Raw genomic sequence first — 23,124 nt, forward strand, 5'->3', positions numbered from 1 at the left:
GAAGACGATCATTTTTATCGTTGTTAATAATCATGATAAGTTTCATGATACAGTTGTGTTTACTACGGCGATGATAATTTTCATGACTACTAACGATGATAATGATGATGATGGTGCTCTTCATGATTACTAATGGCGATGACGTCGTCCACGATTACTGCCGACGATGATGATTTTCATTATTACTGACAATGGTAATGCGTAATTACGCCTACGACGTAGACAGCATTAACCAAGTTTAATGATGTCGACAACATGAATGACATCGAATAGAACTTGTATTACGCTGTTAATGACTTCGACTGAAACTCAAACACGATCATAGTTATCTCAACGAACTATCTACGCCTGCAATTATTATTCCGACTTTATCTTCGACTTCATCTTCCTGAATACCGGAAAGTTTTAATGAATTTCCGAGATCCTTACTCGGTCCCATTTGCAATTCAATTTGCGATTGAAAGATCGAGATTAACGCGAGTCCGATCGACATGATCGAACAATCGCGGTCGCTACCGGGGACTACGAATTATTAAGAATCAATCTGGCAACGTACAACTCGCGCGTAATGATAAGCCGAGCAGCAATTCCAGGATACGTCCTGCCGTCGACGCAAGTTGCCGTTAACACGGGAAACCATGTAAATTCCGTTCGACGCAATTGAATTCGTCAATGAACCGTCCGCGTTGATTCTACGGAAACAGGGTCGCGCACTCGAGGGATCATTAACGAGCCTGACCTGGAATTATGAAGCTCGCAATTATCATCAACAACCCGGCGGAAAACGGGGCTCCCCGTGTGTGTGTGTGTGTGTGTCCTCGTGGATCACGATTTTGGAATCTTGTCCGGTTGGATCGCTGCCAGCTCTCTTCCTTTTAATCTTCCGTCACGTCTTTCGGGCCCGGAATTGACACGGATTCAGCCGGTTCCTCCGCTGATTAGTCCTTTATCACTTGGCTCGTTGCGTGATTCTTCCCTCCGATGTTCTGTTGGCGTCAAGAACTCATCAGTCGGAGCGATAGCGATCCGATTACAAGCTACCGACTTCTTTATATTCACTCGGATATTTCTGTTCGGTCGTCCGAAAAGTTCGTGCCGGTTGGCACTGCCATACAGAGTAACGAGTACATACATTGATAAAAATCAAAATCAAAAATCAATGTTCTGTTAAAATAATCGTGTTTTACCGCTGTTGATAGACTACAGATGTTATGCGTTTATAGCGACAAATGGACAAGTGAAATACGGAACACTGAAGACATTAGAAGGATATAAGAACCTCTTCACACTATTTTTAATGTCATGAAAATATTTAGAGAAGAAATAAATCGTTGCTTAATTCTTATTTTCTACGGCTCATTGTAGGCAACTTTCTTTTTTACGTAAATAAATTTAATTTCTAACATTAACTATAAAACCTTGACATAATTATTAATCTGAAATAATTGAATAATATAATAATTGAGAAACATATATATATAAGTTTTTAAGTATCTTCAAACGTAAATAAATAACAAGAAAAAAACAGTTAGTCATAAATAATTTTTAAACATGTTACAATGATAAAATATTTTCAATTATCAGTATTATCACTACCAGTGATTTCAACATCGACATTGTTTGAATCTAAGGAAATCGGTATCTCTTTGTCATATTATAGCAGAGTTTCATTTGCGGCAAAGTTTGGTTAAAATTAATCAACATATACTTATACATATATACGTAAAAACGTCGTGTTCGAATTTTCTCGGCAACTCAATATTTCATCAGTCTCCTTCAGTTTCACGTTCCTCTTTACTTCTCCTCCTGAACTTCTTGCTTTGCCTCTTCTGGCGCACACTCCTTCTCCTTATAGGTTAGGTACTTATCTACTTCATAAATTCCATTTTCCTTTTCCATTCTTCTTACTTTATCTTCTCACTATAATTCCGCACTTTACACTAATATATTTGATCGATCGATTTGTACCGCATAATTTATAACCAATTCACGTTTTATTCTTCTCAACATCAAAACTACTAGCTCATTTTTTCTTTTGCCTCGTCTTTGTAATATTGTTGTTACTGGCCTTTATTTCTACGGTTATTTATTATCCCCAAATTTTCCGTCTCACGTAACTTTTACCTAAACCGAGTTCTCTTTTTTCTATCTCGGCTAAAATTTGGGCATACTGCATTACACCCTTTGTACGTGTAGGTCAATTAAGATTGAATGAGAAAATAAATCAACTTTCTGTAATTTATTAAAGTTAAGGGCACAATTTTCTTACTATTGCGTTAACAGAATATACGTTGATGTATATTGTAAAAGGCATAATTTTCTTATTATTATGATAAAAAAAAGGTATGTTAGTGTTTATTATAAACTTTTCTACATCATAAAAAAACCATTAAATAATATATTAATGATATTTATTTTTTGAAACCACTAACGGTCTTAAGTATAATCATCGCGCGATTAGAACTGTTATGTTTATAATCTCCCTCTTACTACTTGTTCCACCTCCGCAGCTACTTAGTATATGGGGGAATGTAAACACGATAGTGCAGCAAAGATTATAAATGTCGTCACTACATTAAGCATTTTATAAATACTTCTATTTCATCTTCGACAAGAAAAAACTACATTTTAAATCTTACATTGCCCTAATTTTGAAAAAGTTTGACGAATTATTTATACATATAAATTTACAATAAATACGATCAATTTAAGAGCCACAAATCTTGTATCTATTTTGTCTCCACGGTTTACACATAGCTCGTATATTTACGCATCTCTTGATACATATTTGACAAGCGTTCGGCCAATCAGCGGTCATCAATTTTCTCTGTACACTACTCAAAAGTTATTTTAATATCATTCCCACGATACATTATCAATTCCGTGTAAGCCACTATTAATAATCGCAGAGTACACTTCTTATCTAATCGATAATTATTACCTCTGTAGTAAATTCTGTCTACGATTAATTTTATCCGATCTTCGCTTGATTTAGAAAAATTATTTGTTCAGTACATTAAATTATCGCAAACTGTCCCTCAGTTTGCAAACAATAATGAATAATTTGGGAAGAGAAGATACGATTTTTATTTGAGTCTCGCTTCGATTGTCAACAACTACAGAGACGAGCCGCGGAGCTCGAATAATTGTATCTCCTCTTCCCAAATTGTCCATTTCTGTTCGCAAGCTCAAGGACAATTCAGGAGAATCCACTGTGTATTTTGTCCGCGAATCTAGCGGAACAGCTCGCGTCGTTATTTCTAGAGCCGCAACTCGAAATCGCAACGGCATTCTTTCCTGCAGAAGTTAATTCGAAAGCGAGAGCTTGTCAGAGGTAGTGCGACTCGCAAACTAAATTGGAAACTCGTCTGAAATACTAAGTTCTGCTCTCTGCTGTTGCATCAATCGTTCAGTGCTCAGGGTGCCAGCAGGCTGTCCTACTTCCTCCCGTTGCATTCACGCCTAGACCGTTGTTAACAGAAATGGAGTATTCATGATTTATCCTTTCAATCGAAGGTCTCCCCACCCCGTCCCCGTCCCCTCTCTGCTCTTGATTTCACTCTTCTCATGTAAATTGATTTTCCTTGGATCCTGTATTTGAATTTCGACGAATTCCCCACCATCGAGGACACGCTCAATTCACCGCCTAAATAAATTTCATGATACGATGAAAGGTTTGAAGAATCCTTCGCTTCGGAATTGCCTGCGAGCTTTAGTTAATTTTACTCGGTGACGTTTATCGGATACGACCGGTATTTCGGCAGTGTAATATCGTTTTTCGTTTCGTGTTTCGCCCGAGACTATTCATTCAGAGGGTTCTAGTTTTACGAACTTAGGGTCGTGCGGTCAATTGTAGTAAATTATCTCAAACTGTCCCTCAGTTTGGAAACGAATTATGTCAGGTTCAAACTGATGTTGCCCTATATTTTAATGACCGCAGAAATTTACTAGAGAGTTTTTTCTCCCGAAAAAAGTAGCTATATTTTCTCGCTTACAAGTTAACCACGAGCTGCTATCAACGGAAACTGAAATTTATGACAACAATTAGCATCAAATTGTCAGGCATTTGCACGTGGCCAAGGTTTAGTCAACAATTGGTAAGACACACATTTTTCCCAGCAGAAACTCGGCTGTTTGAAATAAACAGTTCGAAGCGAATTCGAAATTAGTTTCAATGCAGACCCCGCGGCCTTCGTCGCCGCGGTGAACGACGTATTTTTACAATGAGCTCCTCCATAATAGTAACACTCCAGATTTAATTGTAACAGCTATATTAATCCATTGCAGTCGAGTGCCGACTCTGAGGCGTCATCTAAAATTATTCTAGCATGTTTCGAAATAATGTTAGCATCATCGAATTCGTTTATGTATCAAAAACTGAACGCATTGTAATTGTCGCTTGAGTCACTAAATTCAATATCGTATGTCTGAAATGCAGTAAGTTATACGAATTGGAAATACTATAGGCCAGAGATGCTATTTCAGATTTCGAATTAAAATAGCTTCGAGTGCAAAAGGGTTAAATTAATCTTCTGGACGATGAAGGTCGCGTTAAATGCTTGAAACCTGCGGTCTCAAATTCTGAGATTAATTTCGAAATTGAATATGAATGACTAAACAATTTACAAATAATTGTGTATATATAAATATTTTTATATAAAAAATATAGTATTCTACTTAAGAAAAAATATTAATCTTCATATTTCGGGAAAACGGTACCACCAATAACAAACATTAATGCACTACATATTATGTCCTTTCTTTTGTCCTTTGAAAAATTTGTTGCTCAATGCATATTTTAGAAGTTGCAGGAGGTGCACAAGTTGCTTGGACCACCCTGTATATGTAATCCATTGCATGTTTTTCTACTCCTAGTGTTTGAGAAATTTTATTTGAAAAAGATAAAATGAAAATTTCAATTTCGAGAAATTGTTCTACTTTAACGATGAAAGCTGAATTCACTAAAACGCGATGGAATATTTTGTATAAGATTTAAAAATCTTGCAACTATATCCCAACAAGAGATTATTAATGAAAACCGACAAGAAAAGAGAGGATGCAAATCTCGTCACGGAATGATAGGTTAAAATTGATAATAATCTACGTATACGGATGTTTTAATATTAAACATTTGTCTAACTTAACCATTTGCAGTCGGAGCCATTTTAACTCGAAATCCTAAATAGCATATATTCCTAACTTGCAGTAATTTTCATTTTGTATAACCGTGTGCACCTCATATGTACGAAATTGAATTTTGTAACTTGTGCAACGATTATGCATTTAGCAGTTCTTTAAATATAAAACTAATTGGATAATGTCGAATTATTTTAAAATTCGATACGATAATTCATAGCGGCGCTTAAAATTTGCGAATTATTGTCATTTGAATGGCTGGACAGTGTGAAGTAATTTCTATGAAGGGAACAAAGGAGAGGGCAAGAGAAAAAAGTCCGATGAATTTTCCGAGAGGTAGGAACAAAAATCGAGCGAATCAGAAAAATGGCGTTTGAAATTTCGAAAGTGCCTCTAGGCTTTTAAAATGATCAGAGCGGTGTGAGAATGATCGTCATCGCCGGCGTCATCGTTCAGCCAGCCAGTTTTCCCCTTCGGGGATCGACCTGGTGTTCGAACTCCTCTCTTTCTCTTTCACCCCCCCCCCCCCCCCCCCCCCCCTCTCTCTCTCTCTCTCTCTCCCCCCGTCCTTCTCGCTCCCTTCGTCTCTCTCTTTTAAAAGAAGGGTGGCGGCGACCCCTTTTGACGTGGCAGAGGGGCGGTTATCGATTCTAGAGCTCCCCCTCCAGCGCGACTTCCGGCTGGAACGGCGTCAGGAGAAACGTGCGCGACTTCGTCTCTTCTCTTTTTTTTCCTCCCCTCTAGCCTACGTTTCTTCCGTCGCCCTCTTCTTCCTCTTTCTTCATTTTCCACCCTCCGCCGCCACATCGCCCATTTTTCGCCGTTTTATCGTCCCCGGTGGTTCCAGCCGGTTTCCTTTTTTTTTTCTTCCACGCGAAATTGTATCTTGTTCAGCAGCTGTTGTCCGCGGACTCTGCGGGTCTCTATGCGAATTTCCGCTTGTGTTTAAACGGCTCCTGCGCGTCAGAACAATTTGTTAGGATCTTTTGCCGGCGAAATTAGAGTGGAGAGGCGTGATCAATGGACGGATTTAATGCGTTCGTGACGAAAACGGACGGGTACGAAAGGGTAAAAGCGTCCGAGGGATTAAAATCTGCTATATATCTCTGCAAAATAAATTATTGGGGTACATTCTAGCGTGAAAAGTGACGTTTTGCAGCATAGTTCAAAATTTTGATACATCAATTTTTTTATGCACAGAAGGTGTCGTCCAAAATTTGAAAAGAATGAGGAAGATGCTGCTCTAATTCCATACTGAGATATAGCTGAATAACAAAGTTTAAAGAAAAAAGCATTTAAAATTATTTTTTCAATGATAACTTGATGACTACTAATTGTAACTTGCTTTAATACAAATAATAAATATAATAATGACAGAGTTGCAGATAATACCTTTTTCTTCTTTCATTTATTTATTTAATGCCGCATCTGATTAATAGCTATTAACGACCACTTGTGGGATCACAAGTGTAGGATTATTTTTTCTATTAAATTATCTGTACTAAACACTATGGCTGCAGCATAATTTTCTAAAATTGGATTCCTTAAGTCACTATATAAATTCGCTAAACAATTTTCTTTCTTCTACACGTGACGTAACTTTTGCTATGCAGTTTTCCGTACATTCTCTAATGGTATTGGATATTTTTATTTTTCTTCTACAATGGAAGTTCTGTTAGGGCGGTTTACAGGCGGTTTAATTGTACAATATCTCCTTGACAATTTCTATTGATAGCTACATTTTGTTTTTATTGTTATTTTTACGCTATAGGTAATTCAGTATAGATTTCAGTTACGTAACAAAGTTGTGTAAGTGGGAAGTCATCCAATGCCGAAAGGCAACGATTAAGTGAATAAATAAATAGCAAAATACCTCCAAATTACGTTTGTTTTCTCTATTAAATGTTAACTTTTTTTTTTAAACAATATATTAACACTGAACCTACCAAATAGTAAAATTAACTGGTGTGGATTGCCTGATAAGAGTGATGAAAAGTTCCAATTTATACAGATTCTGTACAGTTTTTGTTACAGTAGTTGTTCCAACAATGTAATTTATGCGATCATTTTCCATGAAAATGTCTTAATTAATCTTATAATTTTCAAACGAAAAATCGGTCATTTAACCGTTTGCGCAGGTCGGATGGCGCGTGAGCGGCGACATGTCCAGATAAACCAAGAATGCATTTTGAACAATGTTTTATAAATTATCACACGAAAGTAAAATACAGAGATTAGAATTGCAAAATTATATTCTTAAAAGGTATAAACTACAGATAAACTGTCAAAATATAACATTTTTATAAGATAATTTTATTGTGTCTATAACGTGCCCGACGTATTCGCGAAAATCGAGTCGACCTGCCACCTCACCCGACCGAAAACATTCCGACCGCTAAGGGTTAACTGTAGTAGTGTCAGCGTTAAAAGTCTGATTTATTGCATCTGATATGGACATCGGAAATAACCGCAAGGGAGCTTCTATTTTTTTTTTTTTACGTATCCTTCATTCTCCAGTCTTCATCCGAGTTCTTCCATTTGTCGGTTTTATCTTTCTGAGTACATTTAATTTGTGGCCTAGCAATTTTTCGTTGTATCACGATTGCGGATTTTACATGTTTATGGTGGGAATGGATGAGACGGACATTTGAAATCTGTGAAAAGATTAAAAGCATTAAGAACGTTGATGTAATAATAGACAACTCGTTAACACGTTGTGCACCGCATCGGTCATAAATAAGTGACACTAATTGTTGGATCAATTTTGGAAATTTATTTTCATATTTTATATACAATATACTTTTGCAGCGAAGTTAATGATGTTGACGATCGCTAAAAATATACTATTATCAGATTTATCATTAAACACCACAAAGAACATTATCATGCATTAATTATTGATCATATTAATTAATCATTTGTGATGATCATATCGTGATTAATCATTCAAATTATTACGATCACTGGCGTCATCACTTTATGATATATGTTATATAATCGATAATAATTTAGATAGTCTAATTATGACGTTGATGTTCGATGATGATAATTTCGATGACGATGGTTTTACCGATGCTGCAATTACGACGATTATTTCGTCAGCGATAATAATTCCAATGTTTAATCATTGCGATAGTAATTTCACTCACTTGTATTATATATCGTCGACGTTGATAATGATTTGATAATTACAATTACGATGTCATATAACTAAGTTCAGGGACGAAGATACCGTAGATCAAAACTAAATTTTAAATCCGAACTTCAGCGAGCAGATCCCGAAAGAGCGGTTATTTGGAAATTCTGTGGGGATTGCGGATTTTCGAAACACAAATAGGATCGGAAGTTGTCTAGCGAGAGATCGAGAGATCCTCAAACACAAAATCATAATCCCGGGGGTTGTCGGTGGGAGAAAGCGTAACGAGAGAGATCCTCCAGCTGATATTGGAACTGTGAGCTTCGCCGATCAAACAATTTAAATTAAAGGAACCTCGGTCAACATTCCTACTGGAATTCCCACGTGTAGGTCCGCCAGCGGAAAAGTTCGCCGTACGAATTCCGAAGTTGAAAACCCGAGGCTTCGAAAGGCGGAATAAATCAAAGGTGTGGGAAACGGAGTTTCACGAATCAGAATTAAGACAAGAGATTTGAGACAGGGATCGCGAGCCGGGAGAACTTCCCAGTTGGTTGAAATTCGAGACTCGTTCGACGAAAGTACTTACACCGACGAACGAAGTAATAAAATTGTTTTTAATTCGGTTTTCATACGGCGACCAAGAATTCGGGTCGAATCGACGAGTTTCCGCATTAAACGGAGAAGACACGTTCTAAACCGAGAATTCTAAATTTAAATGTGTTTTTCTGAGCTGAATTCCGATTTCTGCGACCGATGTAGCATTTGCTATTGCAATGGCTTCGCTGCAGAATTTAACGCCGTGGCGAATGTCCATAAACGATTGCTAAGTAGTTGATGAAGTTTTCTTATGATTTTGCGAGGAAGATAATTTCAGTTGAGATCAATTTCTTAGAAGTGTAAAACGAGCTTCCACCGTGTAGCAATAAAAGCGTCTAATTTTAGACTGCATACGTTCACGAAGATTGGAATAATTATACACTAATTTGTAGACATCGAAGGCGATTATAATTTATGAATTTCTTATGTACACTCAATTTTAGAGAATCTTGCATCCTGCGGACTAATTATTCCACTAATTGGACCATGCACAGTTAACAGATGCTTCGACTTGGCTAAGAAAGAATTTTAAAATACAAAAATTTCGATGCAATAAGAGACAATTTACAAGTAAGGAAAATATTTTGGACAATATAATAAGTAATTAAAAAATGAAGAATATGTTTTAGATTCTACAATAACTATTTAAAAAATGAAAAACATATTTTCGACAACATAGTAAATCATTTAAAGCAAAAAAACATTTTTCATAACATAATCGTTGGAAAATGAAGTGTAGTATTAAATAAAATAGGAAGATTGCATTTAAATTGCAATTTTAAGAAGAATTTTTAATTAAGAAGGATGATTTCAAGGAAGATAATGGACTTGAAAAAAATTTAGGCCCGTTCTTTCGTACACTTTTCGAACACCCTGTATATACACGATTCTCTCCTCCCTACATGTTTGCCTTCTCTCCCCCGCCCGAGCGCCTCTCAATTCTCACTCCGCACGTTTCTCTCCACCTTGTCGCGTTCTCCTTGTCCCCCATTTATTCCTACGATCCCTTTGTCCTTCTCTCTCTCTCTCTCTCTCGTCCTCTCTCCCATTGGCGCCGTAATCGGGTCTTCTCTTTCTAATTCGCGCGTTTACACGACATTCTCTCCTTGTCTCTTGCCCGCGCTGTTTCCCTTCTAGTCTTTACCCTGTCCTTCCCTTTGTCCCTCTCGCTCCACCCTGGAAACTGGTCGAATGAGGACGAACAGCCGACGAGAGGAGCGGAAATATTGTTTACTGGTCGGGTCAGGAGGGTTTGGAGGGAAAGACTGGCCAGCGGAAAATAAACAACGGGGAGACCGCACAAGTTTTCCTGAAAATTTTTGGACGACCACTCGCTGCCTCCCTCTCCTAATTTATTGACCTGTTCAACAGAAAATTTTTACCAACCCCTAAAACCTCGCGCGAACTTCCATTTCGATAAACTTTATTAACGGCGGAACAAATAAGCAAGTCGAATACCCGCTGCAAAATCTTTTCGGTTGACACGTTCACAGACACGTGAATGCTGTTGCATTCAAATGACATGAACGGCCATAACATTTAAATTTATAAGCCGCATTATACATGCGTTCTATGTGTAAATTCACTTTAATGTAATGGTTCATGAATAAATCACCTGTCTACTTTTGCAGCTCATTCTAATGTCTACTGTCCATGAACATGTTGAAAGAAGGATTAAAATGTCACTAGTCTCAAATTTTTAAACCAAATTTTAAATCCCTCCAAAAGTATTAGGTCACTTACAGATAGATTAAATAAATTTGGGAAGCCGATAGGAAAAATTCGTATAATTTCTTCAATTTATTCCGTATTTAATTTTGTGAAACTGTAACAAGTAGATTAATTTTGTTTTATAAAATTAACGTTATTTTTATCATACTGTTATATATATAAAGTTTCTTTTCGGTAATATATCAATCGTTTCTTTTTAATTATTTCCTTGAATAATCACGGCATCTGTTTTATTAGTTCGTCTACTATTTTTCTTTATAATATCTGATTCCATGTATTTTGTATTACGCTTCACGTATTTAGAAAACACGTCGGGAAACGTGTGCCTATTAACTCGAACGTTTTCAAGGAACAGAATGCGATAAATGAGAAAAATAATCGTATAAGTGACAAACACTTATAACTGAATGAAGTACTACAATTTATATTAAATAAGATGTCCTAATACTTCTGGAGGGGAGCGTGTGTAACTTAAAAAATATCCTAATCAGAGAAATAATACAATATTTTAAAAATTAGTGGAACAGTTGGAATGTATGTTTGCCGACTCTTTACAATCATAAAGATTTCGAAAATGATTTTAAGATATGATACGACACGTTTCGACTCGGCGGGCCCGAGTATTTGCGCGCATAATAATTTCATAGGATCACGCCCGGCAAATGAATCGCGGCGATAAAACTTTTGATCAAACGGCATTGTTGTATGAATAATAATCTGAAAACAAGTCCATTGAAATAACACTCGGTGCCCTGGCTTAAACGATTACCCGCTGTGTTTGCGTTCGCTCGTGCCGAGTGTGTTTTGCATTTCGCTTCCCCTGTTTCCCGGCCGCTGCACGTGACTCGCAGTATTGTAAAACAATTTTTATCGCTTGAAAAACCTTGTACCTGTGCGCCACGCGTGCCGGGTGCGCGCACCTCGCCGCTTCTTCGTCAGCGCGTTTTATTTATCACAATATTTCAACAACCACCCACCGTTCCCGTCGCCGCCGCTGTCCTATACCCCCGCCGTGTCGCCGAACGAATTTTCATAGAGGCTTTCCTAACCCTCTATCCTCCCCGGACGAGAGATAATCATTTTTCAATATTACTCGATTAACTTTCCAAAATGAACGGAAATCGTTCCGCTCCGTTAGAAATGATTTCCCAGCGAAATTCATGGAAACGCGCGACACGAAACGATTCGAGACTGTTTCGACCTTTGGGGTTGCGCTTTTTCAGACTGCCACCCCCGCATTGCAATTTTACATTGCGTCATCCGCGCCATTTCTGTGCAGCGCACAACAGTTTCCACTCTGTCGTCCACTTTGTCTATTATACAATCTAAAAAAGACCTTCGAGAGTTTATTCGTGCACAAGAAATAATACACAATTATGCTAAACATTGTAAAGGAATTTGAACATTATATTAATATTTATTAATCATTGTTATAATTTACCTTTGCTTGTACTTGATTTATAATTCCCTTATACATATTTTCTGATCTCGTACATTTTTCCCTTTCATTAGTTCTTCTTTGTTCTGTTCAGTTACAATTTAAATCTATAATATTGTATTATATCTTATTATGTTATATTGTAATGTATTATAATTGTAATGTAATTATATATTGTGATGTATTATATATATATATATATATTTATATTATAATATACTATACGATACTTACATTTTATTACATTACATTGGGAGTACAAATTAGTTCGGTCCGTTTTTTTGTGGTGGAAAATGCATTTATTTCGAGAACAAAATGAATTAATAGATTAATCAAAGTATTGTCCATCGCTGTTTACTACTTTTCCCCACCCCTCAGGTAATTTTCGAATTCCATCTCGAAAAAATATCTAGTCTTTTGAGGCGATCCAAGTTACAAGCCAATCAGAAGGAGCAATGTCCGGCGAGTACGGCGGTTGCGGTAAAATATCCCACTTGAGCGTTTCCAAATAATTGTTCACAACTTTTGCGACACGAGGCCGACCGTTATCATGGAGAAGAATGACTTTTTCATGTCTCCGATCGTACCCAATTGCCATACGGCACCCAATTGCCTTGCTTGTGAATCATTCCCATGGATTTCAATCGTACGGAAACTGCTTGTTGGGTAACTCCCAATGATGCTGTAAGCTCCTCTTGAGTTTGACTCGGATCTTCATTGAGTAATGCCTCCAATTGTTTATTTTCAAATCTTTTTGGCTGCCCAGAGCGAGGCTTGTCTTCAACGCTAAAATCACCATTCTTAAAGCGTCGAAACCATTTTCTACATGATTTATCAGTTGGAGCATTGTCACCATAGACTTCAACAAGCGTTCGATGTGCTTCAGCTGCACTTTTCTTCCAATTAAAGAAATGCTGCTTAGTTAACACAAAACTTGACATATTCAACGGAGTAAAAAACAGGTGTATTAAATGAAACTCAAAGCAATATAAACTGAATGTTATTGGCAGATATCTAATCTCTCAGAAACAATTGAAATCAGTTGTCACTATGAAACAGTCATAACAGTTAGAGCTATCTTTTGAAAACGGACCAAACTAATTTGTGCTCCCAATATTACATCGTCATTAATACTAATATTTACGTTTGAGTGGTCTCTGTACGTATAAAATTAATATACCCAGTTTTGAACGCGCAAGAATCACGAGGAATAAAACGATGAAATACAAAAGCTCGTGAAACTTCGTCTCGTGGACACGCTGAGAGCAATTTTCTTCGATTTTGGATGGTAACGCGATAACGGATGCGCCGGGGTGGGAGTCTGACAAATCGAATATTCAGTATAGTATCATCCAAATGACCCAATTACAAGTTGCGGAGCCCACTGCAAACTCCGCGTCCACCGGAAATTGAGTATGCAAGTTAGACCGTTCCACTCGATGCACCTTACGGCTACGTAAATGTTTTACATGAACTGGCTGATAGTCCAAATACAGTTATACTGATTTTCTATGCCGGCGAATTCGTGAAATTATTGTCTGTGTTACAGAAAGCTGCTGCAAGAATATTTTTTGCATCCGCATAAATTTAGTAACAATTTGTTTATCAAGTGGTATAATGATCGAAAATGAAAACTGCTTTCTGAACATGATCTCAACGTGTTTCTGTGAAAAGTTTTCCCTGCTTTTAGTTTCTTCGAATTGGCTGTGAGCGGTCTTGGAGTGTGTATTTGTATAAACATCTACAGTCTAGTAATTTTAAGTTAATTCAATAATTTAAAATAAATTCAATAATTCAAAAAAGAGATTTACTTAATGCATTCGCTTGGATATGTTCATCTGAATAATCATTAGCTTGTACGGAAATGTTTGAAGATTCAATTTGATATAATGATGTTGGAACTAATGGATTACTAGGAGGTAAGGTACTGTAATATTAATTCATGGAGGTAGCGTATACTGCAAGCAAATTTTCCATTGTGTTTGACTTCTCCAAAACTCTGAGACTTTGGTTCTAAGCAGAAAACTACTTTAACAAATAATTCAGTACTCTCTCGAAACTGTCTTCGAACTTAAGCTTATCAAAGGAGAAAGTTTGCTAATTAAAGACCGTGTAAAAGTTGGCATGGGCTACGAAGAATCAATTAACAGAGATTCGGCATTTTCATTGTTTCATTTTAAATTACTATTTTATTTTTATCGCCTTTATTTTTGCCGGCGTAGTCTTCGTAGGAACATACGGAATTCAGATTTGGTAATTATAGGAAGATCACTTACGTGGCAGTGGACTCTGATAATTAGCAGCATAATGTATATCGTGCTCAAATGAAAATAACCTGTGTCAACAAACACGGCATGTTTGATGACAAGTATTAATTACTACGCACTTTGAAGCATCTCCGACACGTACATTAACGTCTGCTTTGATCTCCATAGAACTTCCTTGTATTTCCCTAGATTTGCTAATGCGCCATTTACTTTAAGTTCTTCTTCATTAAAATCGAAAATGTGGAATTCTCGGAAATATTAAACGATCGTTATCGTTTAGCTCGCCTGCGCGTGTTTAACTTTTCGTAATGTTGGATTTTCAATATCTCAACATCTTTTATTTAAGCAGCACAATAAAGCGAAGCTGGCACAATGCCTGCCGTCTATTATAAAAGTCAGAGGCTGTTTAGAAGGGTCTATCTCTTGAAACAAAACATATATTTGACAAGTATTAAATTTTACGAGAGGCATTAAGATGTTAAGCAGTCAACAATGTACTGTGATCGCGTCTATGTGTATGACTAAGTTGTTTAAATATTTAAATTGAAGATTAAACGTAAGATAATAACTGAATTTATTTAACGAAGCTAAGAGAGTTTTACCGAACGTCGTGAAATGCAACAACAATATTTATAAACTCCCAACGCAGCGGCGTTCTATTTACAAGAACATTTTATTCGAAATGTTATGTTAAGGATTCGAGTTCCGTTTGCGAAAAATGCTGCATCTTTTCCTCATTTCTCCTTTTACCGGTCGTACAACATTCTTTTTTTTTTATTTTACTTTCTATCCCGTGGAAATATCACGGGTCAAGGTGTTTCCCAAGAAAAGTAAAGAAATGGGAAGAGTTTTGAGAGGAAACTACATCGGTGGAAAAGGTTGTACAACGCGGGAAAAGAAAATAAGGTTATGTACGCGATAAAATTGCGAGAGCTAGGTAGTGCGGTTCCCTGTTTCTATTTGCAATTTGCGTGAACGTTCAATCATGAAAATATTGGCTACCATTCAATTTGCTGTCGCACACGATCGAGCAAACATTTGAATAAAATTAGTAACTATTTACAAAAATGTTGATCCTTTTAATTGTGTACCATCGACAGTTTCAACTTTTTCCACCGTATTAGCTTCTAATTCATTCGAAACAGTAATGTAAACTTGACCAAATCCTAACCTATACTTACATAACGTACAAATTATGCTTATAAATTTTCTTGAAGAAGATCTCCCGTTATTGCTCTTCAATTTCTTTATATTTTATTACCATAAAACATAATACCGTCAGGTTGCAATCCCATAACTTCGAGGAAAAAGAAAGTTATTCTACAAGAAGAATATTCCATATAAAAAGAAAGTACATATCTAGAAACGTTCGAGTTTATATTTATTTATCAAAGTGAAATAAAAGATATATTGAAAAAACTGTTTTACTTACCTTGCAGTGTTCCTTTGCACTGTTTCTCTGATCGTCTGAATACTGTTATTCTTATTACCCATGTTCCGCCGATTCTCCGTTGCTAGTACTGAAACAAGTTTATAAACAAGAGAGCCCTTTAATTTTGAAAGAACACAGTAACAGTGTTAAAAGTAACTGAAATAAAATAATAACTTTTGTGAATAATTTCTTTATTACTGTCTGTTACTTTATCGATAATCTTTTTATTGAGTTATCGATTTAGTCGTAATTATGTCAATGAAATTTTTGCCACCTTATAAGTGTTAATTCAATTATTATTGTTAATTATCAACGACTAATCGATTTAATAACAAATCTTCTTCGAATGAAAAAATATTTCGATTTAAAATATTAGTTATTTAATTAAATTATTGGTGTTAATTGGAAATATTTTTTTATATAATCAACTAGTTTATTTATCAAAAGCTCAACAATGTGGGAAAGAAAGAGGCGACATCTTTTGAAATAACTATTAACTAGATTTTCTCAAAGCGGTTAGCAAAGATTTTAATCAAATACTTTCAGCTTTTGCGATCCACATTAACCTAGAAGAGTTATTAAATCGAAGCAAATCGGCATACCTTTTAGAATTTGACTCTAATCACGGAGGTTACATTTGTCATTATAATTTGCCGTAACTAGAGCCCATAACTGACTGACACTGCGAGAGTCCGATCTGTAATACTTCCCCTAAATCCCCACTCTAAAGCCACTGAGATATCGTACAGGTTATAATATCACTTTATCGAATTCATCGATAAAGGTTACTCGAAAAATTAGTGTTATTTAATTCTAATTACAGTAAGTTTAATTCTAGTAAGCACGTAAATAATTACGGACATAAAATTACTACTACAACAGTTTTTGCAACGCCGAGTAAAAGCCCTACAACAGTCAGCAGGATACAACAAATTAGAGACGACATTTTCTTAGCGGAAAGTATAAATATTGAATCCTGGGTCTACATTTTTTGCTAACCTGTCCACATTACTCTTCATCTAGGTATTATAAATATAATACAGAATTAAAAACAGAATTCGTTGTTGGAAAATGCAAACGAGATTCGGGTGGACCGCGACTTGTCAACCACTAAACTAAACACGGAGTATACGAATTAAAACTCCCTAGAATGGTAAGCAGGCAAAAGTAACTCTGGGCGGTCGTTTCAGGCAGAGGCTAAACTGGCGCTGAGAGAATTTTAGTTGCAGCTGTCGTCGGAAACGTCGCGTTAGCGTATGCAGCGTAAAATATTGGAAAAATATTCAAGGCGTGCGGGCCGATGAATGCGTGGACGATGCTTCTGTAAAATTCTATGCATCCCTAAGCGGGAAGTCACTCTCGTCGGCGCGTCGCTGACTTCTGGGGATGAACATTGTGTGTGTTCTCTTATACTGAAAGAAGAACTCCTCTGTTAATATGCTGTCCAAATTTTCCCGAAACATCAGAAAGCAATGACTCAATGTGATAACCTAAAAATTGTCAAGAATATAAACTCCGAAATGTCTGATAATGACCGTATCTTGATAACATATATTACTCCAATTTTTCTATGTGTTGTTGAGATTCAATTTTGAAAGTCTCATTTGAATATGAAATGCTGGTGATTCGTCATAAAAAAAAAACAGTTCCTCGGACAGTATCTTCATGGAATGAATTTCCAATATGGCGCCGGCATAACTTTTCCCTGTGAAATGGCACGACCCGTTCAATTAGAAAACTTCTATTTCAGTCGTACGAACTTGGCTGGCCAAGTTCTAGAAAAAGCGGACTTGTGATACAGAAGGGACCCATACCGTCAAAGACAGAAATAATTGCGAGAATGAAAATAACGAGATTGTTCTGTACGATTTTTACTATTCTCAATTCTGATTACGTATTTAACACCACCGCCGTATCTCAAAATCGGATCGGGATATTACAGAGACCTTTATTTGCATCCCAATGATAACTAGTTCTCTCGATCGATCGTGGGAAGGAACTTTCATCGGCATCATTACTGCCTAAAAAGATTTAATAACCCTATGATTACTATGATAAGGAAGAAATTAACCTTTTCCGGTGCTCAACTGAGCAACTTAATCTTTTAGATTTTAACGAACCGATAATTGAATATGTCAGCGCAGACTAGCATATAATTGTTAGTTATTAATTTCTTGCTTCATTAAAATACTTTTTTCATATCCGGTGATTTATAATCTTCGTTATTGGTTGCTAACACGATTAGAGTTTAACTTTGTATTGCTCTAATAGTAACCTACAAAACGTAACGAGCTTTTCAAACATCACGATAGTTTCTGAGAATTATGTTTTGGTACTTTAAAATCATGAAATGGCTGCAGAATAGCAAAATTCCGAATATTAATATTTAATTATAGTTTCATTGAAATGTACAGAATTAATCTTTCATGCTTTTTTTATACTAACAGGTAAACTATATTTTATTATAATCTAAAGATGTCTCTTTACATCCAGGACAATGTGTTTCGTATTATGAACGGTTCTTGAATAAAGATTAATAGAAATCCTTCTTTCATTGAGGCTAGGTTAGTTTCTGGGAATTGCTTCAATTCCAGAGGAAGGGTCACGCGGAAAAGCTCGTGAACGAGTAACGAGATATCCAAACGCGATTCTCTGGACACAGCATCGCGCACCACTTGGCGTTTCGCCCGTGAAAATAAACGCATCTCGACCGAAGCGGACCCTTCAGCATTCCAATCTCGATGAACCTACGACTATACCTGACCGGCAGCCGCGGCCCCCCATAGCAAGGAGAATCGGGTCTACAATTTTCATCTAATTCTAAATCTCTCGTTGTCCAGACTGCTGTCTATTAATAGCTGTATCACCAGCCTTTGAATCATCGATCCGTCAAGTTTCTAATTTCAGTTCCTCGATATTCGTCTTAGCCCCGAAAGAAAATCTAAGGGCCTCTGAATCGGGTTTCTCTTCATATTATGGATTGCTATACCCTTTAATTTAATTTTCTTGGGCTTCATGTGAAAGAGGAGTAGGTATAATAGAAATCTCTCTCTTGCTTAGCGCACACACTTCCTAGGATTAGCACATTCACAGTTGATTGGGGCTCTTCCTTCATCCACTGTGCTCCAAATATGAGTGCCAGTTCAAGATCAGGTATGAAAATTGTAATTGTCCATGGAAATTGTCCTCCCTTGTATTAGTACACATAGCAGGCATATAATTGGGTTGGACAGGGTTTCATTGATTTAAATGAAAAGATTATGATTCAATAATTTAGTTTACTGTCAATACTGACTTTCATTTTACCGAAGGAAGATCAAAATTTTGCAATTCAACTGCGACTCCTTCCACTGCGACTGTCTTTGACGAAGAATCCAGCACATCTCAAAATGAGAACGTAGTTTTTACTTTCGTGAAGAGCTTTCTATCTAAGGATTCAATTTACCGCGACCGGGTGCAATGGCGGATCCTTCATGAGCTTTTTCGTACCAGCTGAATGTCAGTTCCTACCGTGAAACGACTTAATCGGCTTAAGGTCTGGTTTTAATAACTTCTACACGAGATATTAAACGAGAATCGGTGAACTTATTCCGTCGGTGTTATTGCGAGGATTGTTTGGCTTCATGTAAATCTGTTTTCCCCAGGAAGAAACAAGATTCCCTTGAGAGGTTGATTCAATATTCTGCGCAGCCAGTTTGGATCGCGACATTAGGAACGAGAATTGTCTGTGAATCTCTTTAATTGCACACTTGGTTAAGGTGAACGGTAATATGCTGTGTGCAACATGTCTTTTAACGAGAGCAATCGAGCCGGTTTATGAATGTTTAAAATATGGACAGTGAATGGAAATCAACTAGCTGTGCTTCTATTACAATTTCATTAATGAGATTTATCGTTAAAGCTTATTAATTGTATGTTGTAATAAAACAAACGTTTTGCTTTTTACTACTGTATTGAACTGCAAAAAGCTACTGCAGTTTACTGTTTCAGACAACCGGAAAGTTATTGATTTATTTAATGCTTATGTAACTGGGCTTGATTTCATTCATATTCGTTTGCTTGCACAGCATATGTTATTTATTTAACACACACATTTACCGTCAATATTTTAGGTCATTGCTCGGGATTGTCACTAAAATATGATTATTGGCTGATCAATTGTTCAGGAAAATGATAAACTCAGATACAAACTGCAATAACAAGTCACAGAAGCAATAATAAAGTAGTGAACAAGTTTATATACATGCAAAATATTTCGTTGTATTGTCTTCATCATCTTGCATTCTGAATTTTTTCTCGTACATATAGGTGTCTCTTTCCAATGGTATACCATGACATTGAAAATATACTACGACGGTCTTATTTTTTATACATCTGTGAACAATATAATTCAACAACTGTTCTCTTTTTTCAGAAGCTGCCTCCGCAGTCGTGGCTGGTAGCAAGACGAGTAGCGAAACAGCTGAGGTGTTTCACGCGGCGAAGTTCTCCCCGACAACGACGGCGACGCCGAACACGGCCGTGACGACAACGTCGTCCCTGTCGAGCGTCGACGCCAGAATGGTCGCCTCTACGCACAATCTCGACGATCTGGGCGTGAGCCATCCAGCCAGCGCGAACGGCGATCGGCAGCAGCAGCAAGAAAAGCACGGGCACACCTACAGATCCGCCCAGACGGCTCAGGACAAGAGGAGCAGGCTGAGCAACGTGATAAACAACCTCAGGAAGAAGGTACCCGATCCAAGGAACGGCGACTCCGTCAGGAAAGAAGAGGATGATAGGAATAGTGTGGAGAGGAATCTGGAGACATTGGAGAAATATGTGATGACGGTGCTGAACGGTGTGATCAAAGATGAAGAGGACAGTGACGTAGGACAGAAGAAGGAGGCGGACAAAGGCGTAGAGCCGGAGAAGTTGGCCGAGGATCACGAGGACGAGGACTCTAAAGGTCCAGGGGCTAAATTCGAGCCCTCTAAGCCAAACGAAAGCAGAACAGAGACTGCTGTCTTCCTTTTAGAGCAGTCCGAGGCATCTGAAAACGTTGATGGCGGCAATGCTGGTAAAGAGCCTTGCTTGGAATATCAGAAGTCGAATGAAAAAGATGAGAGTTCGCAGCAGTGCGAGGATTCCAGTTCTCTGGATGCGAAACCTAGCGAGATAGAAGAGGAACTGAAATCTTGTAAGACGGACAGCATTGACAATGAGGATGCATGTAAAGACAATACGTGTTCTTCCAAAGAAACGAAGTCTGAGGGCTTGGAAGCTGCGAAGAATGAGAGCCACGAAGAGGAAAAGAAGGAGAACCGCTCGCTCGGGACCATCATCATGGAGAGGCTAAGCGATCATCAAGTGGATGACAAAATAAGCACAGACTCTGACAAGGAGGACCCTAGAGAATTTGTTTCAGAAAATGTGGAACTCCGGAACGTTTGCAGAGACCTCCTGAACGACCTTCTGAACGGCATCAATCAACTGATCGATGAGAATAGTCAAGAAAAGGAGGACAAGACGCCAGAGAACAATTCGGAGGAGACAAGGAACTCCAGAAACCCCGATCTTGTTATGACAAGCCTTCACTGTAGTTTGCCTCTAGATAAAGTAGCTTCTGTACTCCAGAATTGCCAGACAAACGATTCGGCAGGACCTCAGTTGCCGTTGCCATCGTCGTCTTCTTCCTCCTCTTCGGCCCAGGGGACCAAGTCTCCTTTCAAACCTCCATCCCCTACGGTCAGACACCTCTGTCTATACTGCGACAGAAAATTTCTTTCCATATCTCTGCGGCAAAGACACACTGAAAGAGTCCACCAGCAAGGTGGTGGCAGGCGATCGGAAAGAAACTCGAGAAGACCCTCCCAGAACTGCCAGTATTGCTCCGAAAAGTGTGCTGAGAGTCTAGAGGGTCTTTTCCAGCACATGGTGGGTAGCCATGGAGATAAGTACCATGCGTGTGTTCAATGCTCCACAAGGTACCCCACTAGGGAAGCTCTAGTGTGCCACATAAGCGAGAATCATGGGGGTACCGCAGACAGGAATCTTCAGACTCAGGTACGTTCCTATGTTATTTCTTCTTAACAATTTTATCAACTGAAAGTTATACGAATTTAGAAGTAACTGTATCTCTTGCATTCTGTATCAGGAAAAAATGAAGGAGTCCTCCCTCATCAAGGAGCTAGGTAACCAGAGCACCAGGGACAAGCCCGAGTCTCTAAATCCCAAAGAACGCAGACCAGAAGAGTCTGACCACGAACACAGAACGGAGTCCATCCTGCTGAAGCCAACGCTTCCTTCCAAGGACATCTTCAGCAACCCAGGCAGTCCAGAGTTCGACAGTTCTTTCTACAGCAGCGTCAGCTGCAACATCAGGGAGAACCTTCTTCATCACTTGGATGGCAAGCTGCAAAGCTCCTCGTCTACTATGAACACGCCCTCCATGGTAGAGCCGAAGCCTCAGCAGCAGCCCCAACAGCAGCAGTCTTTCTACGAGCACAGCATCAGTCAGATTCAGCTTCCCATAGACATCTCCTTAACCGCTGCGACGCCTGTCTACTCCAAGGAATATAGTAACGAGGATTATGAGAATTCGAGCGAATACGCTCAAAAGCCTGGCAAGAGCAACAGGTCTCATCCTAGACGGGTGTCCTTTGAGAAATACAATTTTCCTAGGAAGTATGACGGCAAGGAGCAATGGACCTGTTCCATTAAGGATCTCAGCAAGTTCGACATCTCCACGCAACTGTCCCTCAGGAAGAAACAGCAGTTGCTGAAGGAACGGGTCACTCTGAGCAGGCTACGTCAGGTACCGGTTCCCGAGGTCACCGATATCGTTCAGGATGAGAGTCTTGTCACCAGAGAGTCGGAGGACGCTCAGGAATTATCAGGGGATAGGAAGAGCACCGATGAGCAGACGTCGCGCCGTGATGCCGCGAAGTTGAAGGACTGCAAGACGGACGGCTGTGAATCAAAACCTTCATCCAGCACTGAGTTCAGCACGGAGTTTGGCAGCTTTCTTAGACTTCGAAAGTGGGACGAGAAAATGTCCAGTGAGGCGGCCAAACTGCAGGAAGTTGTCTACGCTGAGCTGACTGGGGAGTGGTCCAGGCCACGGATTTACATCTGTGGTGCTTGCGCTTCCAAACATGTGAGTTACATAAAATTTTTGCATATTTATTCTAGTAGATGTAGAACGAATTCGGCGTTTTTGTAAAATTTTGGAAGATGTTCGAATTTAAATTGGTCTCAAAAGTTCATTCATTGAGAAAGCATAGAATCCATTTCTGTACCCAATTGACCCAATCAAACTTTCAACTTCTCTAGCAAGAAACTTTTCAAGACATTCTTAAATAAAAGAACAACTCTGGAGATAAATATGATTGGAAAGATTCGTTTA

The 23,124-nt window shown here is 38.2% G+C and overlaps 1 protein-coding gene across 2 annotated transcripts in view; it reads left to right on the forward strand.

Moving 5' to 3' along the window:
- LOC144473143 (uncharacterized) overlaps positions 1-23,124 on the forward strand; it is an 89,933-nt gene that overhangs the window by 46,076 nt on the left and 20,733 nt on the right. For both annotated transcript variants that reach the window (XM_078186762.1, XM_078186763.1), the window contains exons 3-4: positions 20,152-21,782; positions 21,874-22,875. In XM_078186762.1, coding sequence (XP_078042888.1) covers positions 20,152-21,782; positions 21,874-22,875 — 2,633 coding nt within the window. The remainder of the gene's footprint in view (positions 1-20,151; positions 21,783-21,873; positions 22,876-23,124) is intronic.

This window comes from Augochlora pura, chromosome 7, assembly GCF_028453695.1.
Source record: "Augochlora pura isolate Apur16 chromosome 7, APUR_v2.2.1, whole genome shotgun sequence".
Taxonomy (NCBI): domain Eukaryota; kingdom Metazoa; phylum Arthropoda; class Insecta; order Hymenoptera; family Halictidae; genus Augochlora; species Augochlora pura.